At 61.1% G+C, this 14,479-nt stretch overlaps 1 protein-coding gene across 1 annotated transcript; it reads right to left on the bottom strand.

The window, feature by feature from the left end:
* Positions 1 to 201: 201 nt before the first annotated feature.
* Positions 202 to 6,907, bottom strand: LHX5 (LIM homeobox 5). The gene is made up of 5 exons (XM_068412864.1): positions 6,735 to 6,907; positions 4,812 to 5,035; positions 3,416 to 3,693; positions 1,865 to 2,030; positions 202 to 569 (listed from the first exon to the last, which is right to left on the bottom strand). The coding sequence occupies exons 1-5, from the start codon at positions 6,905 to 6,907 to the stop codon at positions 202 to 204; spliced, it is 1,209 nt and encodes a 402-aa protein (XP_068268965.1).
* Positions 6,908 to 14,479: the final 7,572 nt, after the last annotated feature.

Genomic DNA, 14,479 nt, shown 5'->3' with positions numbered 1-14,479 from the left:
GGGTGACCCCAAGGTCCCGGGGGGTTCTGCAGTGATGGGGAGTGCGGAGAGGGATGTGATTTGGCATCGGAGACTGGGAGGGGGGTTATCCAGTGATGGGGTGTGATGTGCCCTGGTCCGGGGGGTGAGAGGAGGGGGGACACGCGTGGGCTGGGGGAACGTGGGGGGTGTTTTCCCCCTCCACGCGTGCCCGCGCCGTGCCTACCACACCGCCGCCTCGCTGAGCTCCGCGTTGGGGTGCGAGAGAGCCCCGCTGTACCCGCTATTGCTGGACATGGAGAAGGGGGGGCTGGGCCCCCCGCTGAAGACCTCCCCCGGAATGGGGTGCAGAGAACCGGTCATCCCCGGCTCGGGGCTGGGGGTGTCGGGATGCGAGATCATATCCGTGTACCTTTGGTTTTCTGAGGAGTGGTGTCCGCTTAAGGGGGGCTCCAAGGGTCCCAGGGGTGTGGAGCCGGGTCCTGAGTTCTGAAGGTAGCTGGAGTCGGCCGGGGACTGGGCTTGGGAGGGCGGCCCGTGGGGGAAAAAGTCATAGTTGCCTCCTGGGCCGTAGTAGTCACCTTGGTAATCTGCGGGAGGGGGGAGAAAAGGATGGAGCTGGTCCCCGAGGGCAAAAAACCTTCCAAAATCCCGCTGCACCCCATACCCAGCCCCATCCTCCCCCGCGGGCACAAGCGTGACCTGCGCCAGTGCCACCTCCCGGGGTGCAAGGCTCAAAGTGCTGGCTGCGAGTTTGAGCCTGACCCAAGAGAGAAATAAGCCCGTCCTAAGGGCTGTAGTGCTCATCACCCTCTCCCTGCCCGGCCTGGAGGGAAGGAGGGGATACAGGAGGGTGAGGAGCCTGGGGCTGGGGCACCTGGGGCGGGCAGGGTGGGTTCAGCTTAATTCTTAGTTGATGGGGGGAAAAAATGTATATGTAAAGGGAAAGGAGGAAAAAAAATAATATATATATATATAAAGGGAATGGGGGAAAAAGAGAGAGAGGGAATGGGGGAAATAAATATATAAAACGGGAATGGGGAAAAATATATATAAAGGGAAGGGGGAAAAAATATATATGAAGAGAAGGCAGGAAAAATATATTTAAAGGAAATGGGGAAAATATACATATAAAGGGAATGGAGAAAAAAATATGTATAATGAGGAAAAAAAATATAAAAATAATGGGAGAGAAATATATAATGGGGAAATTATGTTTAGCAGCCTGGAAAGGGATCTAGAAACAAACTGCAGGGCAGCAAGGGGTGCCTGGGAAGCCCCTCGTCAGAGGGGAGGCTTTGAAAATGCAGCTTGCGGCGGGGGGTTGAACGGGACAGGGGGAGAGGGGAGGCGGCGGGGCCGCCCCGCTGCGCCCATCCCGTCCCGTCGGGGCGGCGGGGGGCCCGGCCCGGCGGCAGTGACCTTCCGTATGGTGCGGGCCCGGGACGTAACGGGGACAACCGCAGCCTGGAAGGGGCACAAAAGCCCCGCAGCTGGGGCTTTGTTGGGGGAGAGGGGCCGCGCAGTGTCCGGCGGGGGGGAGTGGGCGGGTGTGCGTGCGGGGCCTTGCGTGTGCGCGGTGGGGGGATGCGCATCCGTGCGCTGCTGGTGGGTGCATTGCGCGGCCCTGGGTGCACACACGCGTGGGTGTGCGTGCACAAGCGCCTTGGCTTTGCGCGGGGCGGGCCGTGGTGCTGCGGCGGGCACGGGCCCCTCAGAGTCCCGTCGGGGCCGGGGCGGCTCCGCTCCCCTCGGAGGGGGGTCGGGGCGGGGGAAGGAGAACCCCGGGGAGAAGCGGAACAGGGAGAAACAAAGGGAACGGGGCAGAGGGAGGGCGGGAGCGGGGGGGGTGGCCGGGGCAGGGCCCCCCCGGACGGTCCCTCACCTCCGTAGTACGTGTAGGGCGTCGAGCCGAGCATCTCGGACTCGTCGAGGCGGCCGCCGAGGGGCCGCATCCTGCGCGGGCTGCGGAAGAAGGCATGGCGGCGGGCTCCCAGCGCGCTCAGCTGCTTCATCCGCCGCTCCTTGGACCGCCGGTTCTGGAACCAGACCTGCGGGGGGGCCGGGGTCAGCGCCCACGGGGCACGGGGTTACCAGGGACACCCTCCCCCGCCCCAAAGTACAGCCGGGGGTGGCTGGGGAAAGGGATGGAAATCTTGCGCCTGCCTGCGAGGGGATGGGTTTTCCCACCTCGGGGTGGTTTTTAATGACACCCCCCCTTTTATTTGCATCAAATAATGAGATATATTCAAATCCTGCCCCCCCTGCCCCCGGCTGCATCCCCCTGCGGGTATCCTCAGCCTGTCCGGCCCTACAAGGGAGAGCGGGGAAAGGGAGAGGGCAGCCAGAAAATACAGGAGGGAGAATTTTCCCCTATGGAGGGGGGAAGAAGAGAGGAGAAGAGGGAAGGAAAAGGGGGGGAGGAAACCTGGGTTGTGGCAGAAGCAGGAGGGAAGCAGGGAGCGGGGCACCGGCTGCGGCGGGCAGGGAGTGGGAAGCAGAGCTGGCCGGTGGGGATGGAGATAAAAGGGAAGGGGAGGACGCGGCCGCACTACACGGCCTCAGCCCACGCGTGCCTCCCCCGGCCCGGTGGGGTGATTATAGCCCCACTCCGCCTCCGTGTCCCCCGTGGATGGGGCAGCTCGGGGGAGCGAGCACGTCGCGTTCCTCCGGGGATTTCTGCTCCCCTCTGCCGGGAGCCGGGACTCGCAGCTCCCGGCCAAGCCGGGGAGTCCTCCCCGATTAATGCCGCTATTAAAGCCCGTTAATCCTTACAGTTCCGCAGGGATTTTCTTCACGGGGCCGGAGCGGGAAGAAAGTGCCGGGCTGCCTGCGGAGCGCAACGGCTTCTCCTCGCTTTCACAAGGCCAGAGCATCCGTCTCTGGGGGGCGTCGGGGGATCCCGCTCGGCCCCGGGGGAAGCCAAGCCAGCAAGGAGCCTGGCCGGCTCACGTTTCGGGGCTGGTTTCCATCTTTTCCCATGGGGGCAGTGCATTAAAGCACAGGGTGGGGGAAGATCCCTACTCTGGTCTTGTCCAGCTACACATGTGGGGGATCCCCGCTAACCCCTGGGAGCGTGGGGTGGGTGCAGGGCTGGACCTGGGGTGGTGCTGGCAGGGGACAGTTGGGGTTTTCCTGTCCCTATTTCCCCAGCTCGTGGGACCGGCCTGAGTGTCCCAACCCCTCCAGCACCTGGGGAAGACCGCCACGACCTTGAACTATCTGGGCTCCCACTAGCACCCCTTCTCCTTCCCTCGCCAGGTGGGTCCTTTCCTGTCTCTGCTCCACGAGAGGAAATCTCCCCCTGAACCTCGATGTCACAGCAACCTTGGTCTGTGGTGGGAATGACGTCGCTGGCCAGCGCCATGACATCACGCTGTCAGGTGGGGAGGGCTGCAGGGGGGCGAGCCGGGGCGGTGGGCTGGGGCTGCCCTACCTGGATGACTCTCATGTTGAGGCCGGTCTCCTGGGCCAGCTGCTCTCGGATGTGGCGGGTGGGTTTGGGGGTGGCGGCGAAGGCGGCTTTGAGGGTCTCCAGCTGCTTGGCCTTAATGGTGGTGCGGGGCCCCCTCCGCTTGGTGCCCGAGTTCTGCTCCTCGTTCTCGTTGTTGGTGGTCTCCTTGTCCGAGGAGGTCGAGTTGTCCGTCTCCTTGGTGTCGTCCTGCATGGGGTCCTGGAGATCCGGGGACAAACTCCTGTCTGTACATGAGGACACTGTAAAGGAGACCCAGAGAGGAAAGGGGGGGGCAGGTGACTTACGGGGAGAGATCAACCCCCCCTCTTCTTTGCCCTCCCCGGCCCGGCTGCTTTCCAGGAGAGGGGTTTGGGGGTGCTGACGAGCAGCAAGGGGTGCAGATCGCCTCTGCCCCCCGGTACCCCTAAAACATCATCCCCCCAACATCACGCAGAGCTCCAGGGAAGCACCGCCCGATCCAGCCCCTGTGCACTGCGTCGCCCGGGGCCTGGTGCTGGCCGAGGGGAGCTGGGGTGGGGGCGATCCCCAGGCCCACCGCGGCCCCCGGGGCTCCCCCTCTCCCCCTCCCGAGCCTTTCACACTGCGAAGCGGGATGCACCGCTGGGAAAAACACAACCGGTCCCTGTCGGGGTTTGGGGGGGGGGTCTCCAGTCACTGCCTTGAGCCTGGCTCGCCCCCCCCGTGCCAGCCACCCAGCCCCCGGGGACCCTGATGCCAGCACCCCCCTCCCCAGGCCAAGCTCTACTCGCCTCGCTCACAGCAGCGGCCCCACTGACTGGCGTGGCAGGATCCGGCCCCGGGTGCTGGACGGAGAGAGAGCCCACGGAAGGGGGTGAGCACAGGCGCCGGGCATGGCTGGGACAGCAGGAGGGGGCCTGATCCTGCTGTCCTGATGCAGAGACAGCTTCCAAGGAAGTCAAATGGGAGCTTTGCCTCTGGGTGAAAGGAGGCGAAGGATCAGGCCCGCGGCGCGGGGGGACCGGGCACATTCGCGGGGAGACAGGGGGGGTCTGGGGCCAGGCCCGGGGGGGGGGGGCCGGTTCCCCACCACCCTGCATCCCCGCTGCCGTAGGGGCAGGAGCCAGGGACGGCGGGGGGGAACGATGCTGGGGCGGGGGGGGGCTGCTGCGCCTCTTCCCACGCGTGTCCGCTTCCTGCGTGGGGGGTTCATAGAGGTTTCACCTCCAATCCCTTCCGCTGTGGATTAACGGGGGGGGGGGCGGTCGGGCTGCCTACGGGGTGCAGCCCCTCACCCCACAAAGCCAGACCCCGGGCGGTACCGGCAGCAGCCCTGAGCGGTCGGGCGCTGCCTGTCCCTGTCTGTCCCCGCCTGTCCCCGGGGCTGAGCCGGCCGTACCTGAGTTGAGGCTGCCTTCCTTCAAAGTGGGGGAGTTCAAATAATCCTCTTTGCAAACAAATTTGTTTTCGTCTATGATATAGAGTTCCTCGCCCGTGGAGAGCTGCTTGTTGCAGACCATGCAGGTGAAACAGTTCAGGTGAAAGACTTTATTCCGGGCTTTTCGGACGAGGTCGCTGGGGGAGATGCCTTGGGAGCAGCCGGCGCATTTGGTACCAAACCTCCTGGAAAAGGGGGAGAAAAATGAGAGCTGGGAGCCCCGGCGGCGATGGGCTGCGGGGGGGGACCTCGCTTATACCGATCCCCCCTCAAAATCCCACCGCGAGGGCCTGATCCTTCAGCATCTCTCGCTGGGAGATTTCGGGGAGCAAGAGATTCGCCTTTTTGGGGGGAGGAGGAGGAGAGCCTTCATGCCCACCTTCATCCCCGCGCAGCCCCGCTCGCAGGCGCGGGGTGGGCTGCGGAGAGAGCTCGGCTTTGGGGTGTCCTCACCCGGGGAGGGGAGACACAGATGAGCATCCTCGACATGATTTGGCCTCCGAAGGGCCGGAGGGGAGGGGAGGGCAGCGGGGGTTCCCCTCCGCGCTCCGCGGGGGGCGGATTTCGTTTCAGCCGGTACCCCCGGGGCGGGGAATGGGGGGTTCGGCTCTGCCCGGAGCCGGCCTGAAAATCCGGGGGAGAAAACGAGCAAATCGCGGCCAGAGCGACGGAAAAAGGGAGCGGCGGGTGCGGGGGACACCGCGCACCCAGAACAACAACGGGCGGCAGACGAGGGAGCTCCGCTCCCCGGAGCATCCCGGGGTCCCCAGCCCGGCGCCGGCACCGTCCCGCTCTCCCGGGGGCGGGTTGGATTTTTTCCTGGTTGGAAGAAGCTCTTTGGAAATCTCCGGTTTTCCTTCCCTTCTCTGGAGGCAGAGCGGTTTTTTCCCTAGGAGATGCTTTTTTAATATTATTTTTTCCAGGGAAATTGAATTGGCTGGAAACGATCTCCAAAAGAAAAAAAACAAAACCGAAACAAACAAAAAAAACCCCAAAACCCAAACAAAAAACCACACCAAATCCAAAACAAACAAAAAAGGAAAAAAAAAACCACCAAACATCAAAACCCCCAAAACAAAACAAACAAAAAAAAGGCCATACACAAAAAAAATACCCCCGAAACCCGGGAGCGGGGGCTGCCGCTGCCGGATCCCCGGGGGAGCCGAGGGCTGCCAGACCCGAGGTGCCCACGCAGGGTCCCCCCTTTTTTTCCCCTCGGCTCGCGGCACAACTTCTGCCCCCCTCGCTGCTCCCCGTGACGTTGATGTAGTGAGGGCATTAGGAGTCATAAGTCATCTCCCCCCCTTCCCATCCCGGCCCCTAATTTCCTCATCGGCCCCTTATCTCAGTCATTAGGGGCGTTTAAGGAGCGGCGGAGCGCGGGGCCCCGCCGGCGTTGGGGGGGATTTAGGCCACCGTCTTCACCGGGGCCTGTGGTCCCTGGAGTGGGGCGAGGACAGCCAGGCCGGGCCCCCGGGGAGAGAGGGGGGACACACGGCTGCTGCCGCGATGCCCACCCGGGCCTGCCGCGACGGGGCGGGCGGCGGCACGGGCGGATCGGGGCCCGGTTCTGGTGGAGACAAGGTCATGGGGAGACTTGGGGGGGTGGGTACAGCCTCGCCGCCCCCACCTCAGGCTGCAGCAGCGGCCGCAGCGCAGCCGCCGGCCCCCCCCCACCCCGGGGCTCCCCCGGCCCGGGGGGCTGCTTCCCCGCCGGAGCGGTGGGGCAGGCTCGGTGCGGATCTCCGGCACAGAGGGATGGGCGGGGAAGCGGGGGACCCCTCCAAGAGCTCCCCAAAGCTCCGGAGGAGACCCCAGGGAGGCAGCGCGGTGTGAACCTCCAAATCTCCTCGTCTCCATTTGCGAGGTGTGGGGAGAACTCACCTGAAAAAGTCATTTTTGCAGTAGAGTTTGCCTTCCCTGGAGAAGCATTTCTCGGTCAGGTTGCACTTGCACTCGCAGCACTGGACGCATTTGATGTGCCATGCCCTGTCCAAGACGTTCAGCAGGAACCGGTCCAAAATCGGCCTCTCGCAGCCCGCACAATGCACCATCATAACCTCCGCCGGGGGATGGAGACGCGCAAAGGAGAAGTCAGCCCCGCGCCGGCACGCGGCGGCGGCTCAAAAACGCAGGAAAAAAATAGTGATAATAATGAAAAAAAAATTAAAAATTTTAGGAAAAAAAAATAGAAGGGTGAATAACGAAAAATTCAATGGAGGGGAGCGAAGCGGCTGTCAAGTTCTTCCCCCTCTTCTCTCCGGAACGTCGACGGCGGGAGGGAAAAAACGATGCCCAAAAGAAAAAAAAAAAAAAAAAAAAAAAAAAAAGAAAAATCCAAACCACCCCCGAGAAATAATAATAATAAACCCCCCAACCCCCAAATCCCCGCCTCCGGTCCCTCCGGAACGCCCCGGGACCCGGCGGAGCGGCGGCCGCGCTGCTGGCGGGCTCTGCGGCAGCGGGCGCGGCGGGAGGGGTGCATGAACCCCCCCCTGCAGCCGGCAGCCCCGGTGCCTCGCTGTGCTCCGCCGCCGCCGCGCCGCCACTCTCATGCTGTCCCCATCGCCAGCTTTGTCCCCCGCCTTAGTAATTCGCGCATCCTTATTCAGATTTAGTGACGTGGAGGCCCGCGTCGCCCGCGCTGCCACCAATGGGAGGGCGGTAACCATGGCAACCTCTTAATTTATAGCATATCTAAATTGGCTCCAGCCTTGTGCTTGGCACAGAGGGAAAAAAACAACGCGCCTCTATTGTTGAGGGTGGCTTGTACCTGTGCCGCGAAGTGAGTATGCACCTGGCTGGGGGGCCGGGGGGGGGACACCACGCTGCAAAAAACCCGCTTTCCCCCCAATTCTCCTTTTAGTTGTGTTGATTTCTTTTAAAGGGATGCTCGGGGAGGGGTTTGGGGGGGTCCCGAGTTGGGCTGGGGGAAAACATCACCTGGTTTTGGGGTTGTTTTATTTTATTATATTTTATTTTATTTTTTTTCACAAGGTGGGGAGACGCTTTTGTCTGGAAGAGCAACAAGCGGTAAAAGCGGGGGTGGGGGGGGCGGATTTCAGGAGGCGCGGGGAGGGCCGGCCGCTCTGCGCAGCGTGGCGGGATGAAAAGTTCCCCCGGAGGTATGCGGGCCCCCCCCGGCCCCCCGCCACCCCCGGCCTTTGTCCCACGGGCCTGTCGCCTTCCCACCCCCTTCCCCGCTCCGCCTAAGTCGCTGACACCCCCCGGGGGGGCAGGGGGCGGCCCGGGGGGGCCCGGCGGGCGCTGCCCCCTCGGACACTGTTTTTTCTCTTTGATTCCAGGTGCGGCGGAGCTGTAACTCGCCGGCTGGTCCTGCGGGGGGCCGGAGGGCAGGATTGGACCCGGCGCTTGGGGGTTATAGGGGGGGGGAATGGCGGCCGGGGGGGGTTATTCTGTCTGGGGTCGGGGGGCCGCTGCCCGGGGCCGGAGCTGCCGGGTCGGTGTGTGGGGTGGCCCCGCCGCCTCTCCCTCCGTTTCCCCGAGATTTGGGGAGCGGATGGGGCGGCCCTGGGCTCCGGCCGTGCGGGGAGGAGGAGGAAGGCGGCAGGGCAGGTGAAGGTCGGCCCTTACCTCCACTTCCCCGCCCGTTTCTCCAACCAAAATCTCTAAATTTACATATATATATACACATATATAAAATTATTATTTTCCGGGGTAGAAGGACTCGGCCAAAGCCGGCTCGGGCTCGGCAGCCGCGGAGCATCCCGCCGCCGGCTCCGCACCGGAGCGCGGAAACGCTCCCGGTAGCGGCAAAAAAAAAAAAAAAAAAATTAACGCAACGCCGCCGCGGCACAAGGGCATCGGCGGGGAAGTGGAGGCGGTTTTGTGTGTGCCCTTGGGTAGGGGTGTTTGTGGAAAGAAAGAGAAACGAAAGAAGAAAATACAGAGAGAAGGGACTACATGAGAGAGAAATAAAAGGTCAATGAAGAGAGAAAAAATACGGAGGGAAAGAGAGAAAACGTGTGAGGGAAAAAAGAAACAGAGAAGAAAAATAAAAAGGGAGAGAAATAAAAGAAAAAGGGAGAGAGTGCGGAAAAATAAATCAACATAAACAGGGGAAAAAGGAAGAAAAATAGAGACAAGGAAAAACGAAAGAAAAACGAAGAATAAATAACAAGGAAAAAGAAGGAAAGAGAGGGGGAAAAGGAACGAAATAAAAAATAAACAAAGAAGGCAAGAAAGAAGATGGTAAAAAAAATAAGCAAAAAAGAAGAGAAGAGGAAAAATGAACGGAGGAAAGAAATAAAAAGAAAGAAATAACGGCGAATGGAAAAGAAAGGAAACGAAAAACAAAGCGTGAAAGGGAAGCGCCAGAGTGAGCGAGCAAGAAAGAGGAGGGAAAAGAAAGAAAACAAAGAGAGAAGGAAAAAAGAAAGGGAAATGAGAGGGAAAGAAATTAAAAAGGCGATAAATTAAAAAGGACAGAAATGGGCAAGAAGGGCGAAGGGAGAGGAAGAGGGACCGCACCGTCGGCCGAGCGCGGCCGCGCTCACGCCGTGGCTCTGCCCAAGTCTGGCTGTTCTGGGGAATTGTGGAGCCGCGGAGCGGTGCGGAGCGGAGCGGTGCGGGGCCCTGCCCGCCGGCCCCGCTCCCGCGGCGGCCTCCGCTTCCGAGGCGGGGGGAGCGGATTTCGGGGCAGGGTCCGGGGGACGGACGGCAGCGGGGACAGGGCCGGGGGGCTTAAATCCGCACCGAACCGCGTATTTAGGGAGGTACGTGTATATCCGCGGGTGCGTGGATAGAGCTATGTACGCACAGGCGTCTACACGAACATCTGTACCCGCACACGCGTGTCCGTGTGCCCCGTGCGCTGCCGCCCGCCCCGGCGGTGCGGTCCCGCTCGCAGACCCCGCAGGTTTTCCCTTCCCGCGGAGAAACGCGGGTGGCGGCTGGGACAGCCCCCGCAGCGGGGTGGGGAGCGGCGTGGGGCTGCGTGAGGGGACGAGGCTGGCGTGGGCGTGGGCCAGCACCGGTCCCACGCCGTAACGGGGATAATCGTACGGATAATCTGGTTCGTACGGATCGTCTGCAACGCGCCCGCGGAGGGTGCGTGTGCGGCACTCACGCGTTTGCTTGTGCCCACGCACACGCACGCCTCTCCCGCGGCCTTGCACACGCGCACAGCCCGGTCCCACGGCCTTGCACACCCCCGTGCCCTTCGCTACCGGCCGGTCGGTGCTTCCCCAGCCTGCCCCGCCGCCCGGTGCCGGTCCCCCCCGCCGCGATGCCGCTCTGCCACCGGTACCCTCAGCCGGGACCCCCCAGCCTCTGTCCCCTGCGGGCCCCGGGCAGGGGCGGGGAGGCGAAGCCGGGGGGTCCCGCTCCCCGCTGCTCGGCTCCCTTTTTCGTTTGAAAGTAAAGGAATAAATAAAGCCAAGGGGAAGGGGAAGGGGAAGGATAAAACCCCACCCCAAGCAAACCCCCCCGCCCCAGCCCACCCCACCAGCCACATTCCCCTATGGTAACAGATGGTAATTCAGGCCCCATCATATCCGCCTATATGTAACTAATAAACCTATTGTGTTTTAACAGGGTAATGCACGGAGAAGCAGCGCCGCTCGTACAGGATGTTGATGGAATTTACCAAATATATATATATATAAAAACCAAAATCCCCTTTCAAGAATAAAGTGTATCAACTTACAACACAACAGACGGCAGAGGGATAAACGAAACAGACAAAAGACAAACAAGATAATAATCTGTTTCCAATCAGTTAAGCCCTGTAGAATTTGTAATACGCGGTTTGCATATTCCCCCTGTGTTTTGTAATTAATTATCTATCTGTTAGGATGCTCCGCCGACGACTTTGTTGATATTTCCAACTATTTTTGGTTGTAGGCGGCGGTCACGCCGGGGAGAGCGGAGAAGCGCGGAGGAGCGCGGAGCGGGGCCGGGCTCCGCGGTTCTGCCCGACCCGGGGAAGCCGAGCCCGGGCGCAGTGGGAGGCGGTGGTTCCGCACCGCTCCGCGCTGCTCCGCGGGGCTGCTGCCGGCGGGAGCGCGTTTAGGGGCGGGCGAGGCTTCTCCTCGCCGCGTTCCCCTCCTTTCCCCCGGTAAGAGGGGGGACGGTGCAGGTTTTAACATTAAACAAACCCAGCAAGCATCTCCTCGCCGGGCCATAGGCGTTTCTGAGTGACTGCGTTACAAATTGTAAATTTAAATAGCTCACAGGATTCATTACCTCCCGCGTCTGATTTCACCCAGCCGTGAAAAATTGTCCTGGTGTACCACTGAGAAAGGGTTTGCTGCAAAGAGCCACAGTCTAATCACCAGCTTTCTCTCTCCAACAAAAGTGTAATTATTTTGTTTTGGGTGTAAATATAACCCACGGTACAAAAAAAAAAATAAAGAAAAAAAAAAAGAAGAGATAAACCTCCAGCAGCGTCTGAATGCATTACAGGGCCGTTTAAAAAGATCCGTCCTAAATTAATACCAAGGTTAAAAGGGGAAGGCAGCTGGGACATGGAAATTTCCGTATTATTGGGGAGGGGGGGGGCGAGGTGCGTGTGAGTGTGTGTGCGAGTGTGCCTGGTCACACCGCCGGCAAACACAAAGCGCCGCGGAGCCCCACGCAGCCCCCCCGACCCACCGCTCATTCTCTTTACCCCCCCTCCCCACCGCAAAGGGGGTCCCGAGGAAGGGCCGGGGTTCTGGTGTGTCCCCGCTACACGATGTAGGGGAGAGGGGATGCCCCAGCCCGGCCCGAGGTGGCTCTTTGCTCCCCGCGGGTGTTTCTGTAAACGACGGGGGGGTTAAAAAAGAAAACAACCCCCCCCCCCCCAGCCCCACCGCGGCCCAAATGCAAACGAAGAACTGGGGGATTTTTTTTGTTTGTTTTATTTAACCCCTTTTTCTTATTTTTAACGAATTTATTGTTTCCTTCCCTCCGAGCTCCGGCGCGGGGTTTCGGAGGAAGAAACGGCACGAAACGAAAGGCGATGCCGGTGCCGGCGGCAGGGCGAGGCCCCGGGAGAGGCGGAACGGCGGCGGGACCGGGCTCGGTGGAGGCGCTTTAAAGGGAAAAAAACCCAAACCAAATCAGATAACAAAAAGGAAAAAATATTCCCAAACGAAACCAAAAAGAACATACCAAAATACAGGCGAGGGACAGCGGGGCGGGTACCGGCCGGCGGCTGCAGAGCTCGGCGGTGTGAGCCCGGGCGCGGAGAGCCCCGGTACCGCGGCGGGGGCACCCCGGCCCCGGCCCGGGCTGCCAGAGCCCTGGGGCTCCCCGATCCCGGTTTTGGGGGCAACCAGCACCGACCGACGTGCCGCTTGTCCCCGCTGCCCTCGCCCTTTCCCCGGCCGTGATTTCCCGGCCCGGCTCCCCCCACCCTCCCACAGCCGTTTTAATCAGTTCCTTTTTTTTTTTTTTTTTTTTTTTTTTTTTTTTCTGTGGGCGGCGGTAATTGGCGAGGCTTTAATTGTGTGTGTGTGTTACCCCCCCGGCCCCGAGCCCCTCCTAGCTCCGGCACGATCCCGGGGCCCCGTTCCATCGCCCCGACGGTTCCCCGCGGCTAACCCTTCCCGGGTTGGGGGCCCGGAGCCCGGTGGCTGCCGCTCCCCGCGATGCCGAATCACGGGTGGGCAAAGCCTGGCTGTGAGCAGCGTGTGTTGCAATAAACGAATCGGAAACAGCTAAACCCAGAGCTTCGGAAACTTATTGACTGGAAGGGGATGCGGTGAAGAACTCGCTTCAAATTTCCTCGGGTGATCCCTGGCCCGCTACAACCTCCCGTCGATGCGACCGCCCCCCCGGAGGGGCTGCTCGGGCCGTTCCCACCCGCTGCCCCCCCCCTCCCCACCGCCTTCCCGCTAATGAGCGTGTGTGTTGACACGGCGAAGCGATGCCCCCGTTTGCCTTTGTTTGGGAGGTGTGAAAGAGGGAATCTGCATGAGAAAAGCCGGCGGCAACCGCGGAGCTCCGCACAGCAGCGGCGGGACGGAGCGAGCCGGTGCGTGGGGAGTCCGCCTTGTCGGGGCAAGAGCCCCCGGAGCCGGGGGGGGAGGAGGGGGAGGACGGGGATGGCGGGGGCAGGGCTGAAGCTGGGGGTTGTGGTGCTGTTCGCAAGTCAGAGAGGGGAAGGGAGCTCGCCCCGGTGCTCCCGTCGGGGGTCGGGGCTGAGCCGGGTGTTGGCAGGGGTTTTACCCCCCGGGCACGCCCCGCACATGGGAACCCCAAAGCTGGCGGGGCGCTGGGTGTCCCCGCCGGGCTGTGCCCCCCCCCCCTTCCAGCCCCTTTCCCCTCCCTTGAATTTTCTTGGGAATTAGGGAGGGGGGAGCACCCCGCCCCCCACCTGCGGGCGGGCTGAGGCTGCCGGGTCACAGCGCTCCCACCTTCCTGCTGATGGGCACCGTGGGGCGACTCGGGGGGAGGACACAGGGGTGGTGTTGGGGGCGCCCCAAACCTGCGCGTGCCGCGGAGCCGAGGAGGCCAGTAAGGGCGGCGGAGAGGGCGGTTTGCCGGGGCTGGTGGCGGCGGAAAGCGGAGCAGGGCCGCTACTCCCTGCCTCCCCCGGCCCGGGGGGGCGCGGAGCCCCGCACCGGGGAGGGTCCCACACCGGTGCCTTCGGCAGCGCTGAGCCCGGGGATGGCGGAACCCTGCCGGCATCCCGGCCCCGAGCCGCGCCGGGTCCCGAGGGGCCCCCCGAGCCCTGCCTGGCCCTGGCACCGCGGTGTCCCCCCCGTGTCCCCCCCGTGTTCTCCCCGCGCCCCCCGCCGTGCCCGGCCGCTTGCGGAGCTCTCCAGGGTGCTGAACCGCGCGGCCCCCGGCGGGCCAGGCCCCGGCCCGCACCCCCGCCTCGCCCTGCGGGCACCGAGGCACCGGGCACGGCTGCCCCCTCCACCGGTCCCCTCCGCCTGTATTTCGTTGGTTCTCTCTTACTCGCTCTTCCCTTCTCTGTTTTTCTCCTTTCTCCCCACTCCCCACCCCCCCGTTTTCCTCCTTTTTTTTCTTCTGGTTTTCTTCTTGTGTTTTGTTTGGTTTTGTGTTTTTTTTTTTCTTTTTATCTTTTTCTTTTTTACCCTGTTTTTCTCCTTTTCTTTTATCTCTCGATCTTTCTTTCTTTTGCTTTCTTTCTTTTGCTTTCTTTCTTTTGCTTTCTTTCTTTTGCTTTCTTTCTTTTTTTCTGTCTTCTTCTTTCTTCCTTTTGCTTTCTTTCTCTTTCTCTTTCTTTCTCTTTCTTTCTCTTTCTTTTTCTTTCCCTTTTTCTTTCCCTTTTTCTTTCCCTTTTTCTTTCCCTTTTTCTTTCCCTTTTTCTTTCCCTTTCTTTCCCTTTCTTTCCCTTTCTTTCCCTTTCTTTCCCTTTCTTTCCCTTTCTTTCCCTTTCTTTCCCTTTCTTTCCCTTTCTTTCCCTTTCTTTCCCTTTCTTTCCCTTTCTCTTTCCTTCCCTTTCTTTCCTTCTCTTTATCTTTTTCTTTCTCTTTCTTTCTTTCTCTCGCTTTCTTCACTGCTCTTGCTGTTTCTTGTTTCCCCCTCTCATTTCACACACATTCAGTACAGATCTCTCCGTGTTTCTCTTCTTTCCCGTTTCTCTCCCTCCTCCCACAGAGAGCTGCGTTCGCCAGAAAGACTGGAAATTTTGCAGCCACGACGCTCTAATT

Source organism: Nyctibius grandis, chromosome 14 (assembly GCF_013368605.1).
Source record: "Nyctibius grandis isolate bNycGra1 chromosome 14, bNycGra1.pri, whole genome shotgun sequence".
Taxonomy (NCBI): Eukaryota; Metazoa; Chordata; class Aves; order Nyctibiiformes; family Nyctibiidae; genus Nyctibius; species Nyctibius grandis.
This window is presented reverse-complemented; position numbering and strand designations above follow the sequence as displayed.

What these genes read in the sequence shown, in the direction of transcription:
- LHX5 (XM_068412864.1), bottom strand. Translation starts at nt 6,907, where the DNA reads ATGATGGTGCATTGTGCGGGCTGCGAGAGGCCGATTTTGGACCGGTTC. An exon ending in TGCAAAAATGACTTTTTCAG is followed by an intron (nt 5,036 to 6,734) that starts GTGAGTTCTCCC and finishes CCCCTTTTCCAG; the next exon opens with GAGGTTTGGTACCAAATGCG. An exon ending in GGAAGGCAGCCTCAACTCAG is followed by an intron (nt 3,694 to 4,811) that starts GTACGGCCGGCT and finishes TCTCCTTTACAG; the next exon opens with TGTCCTCATGTACAGACAGG.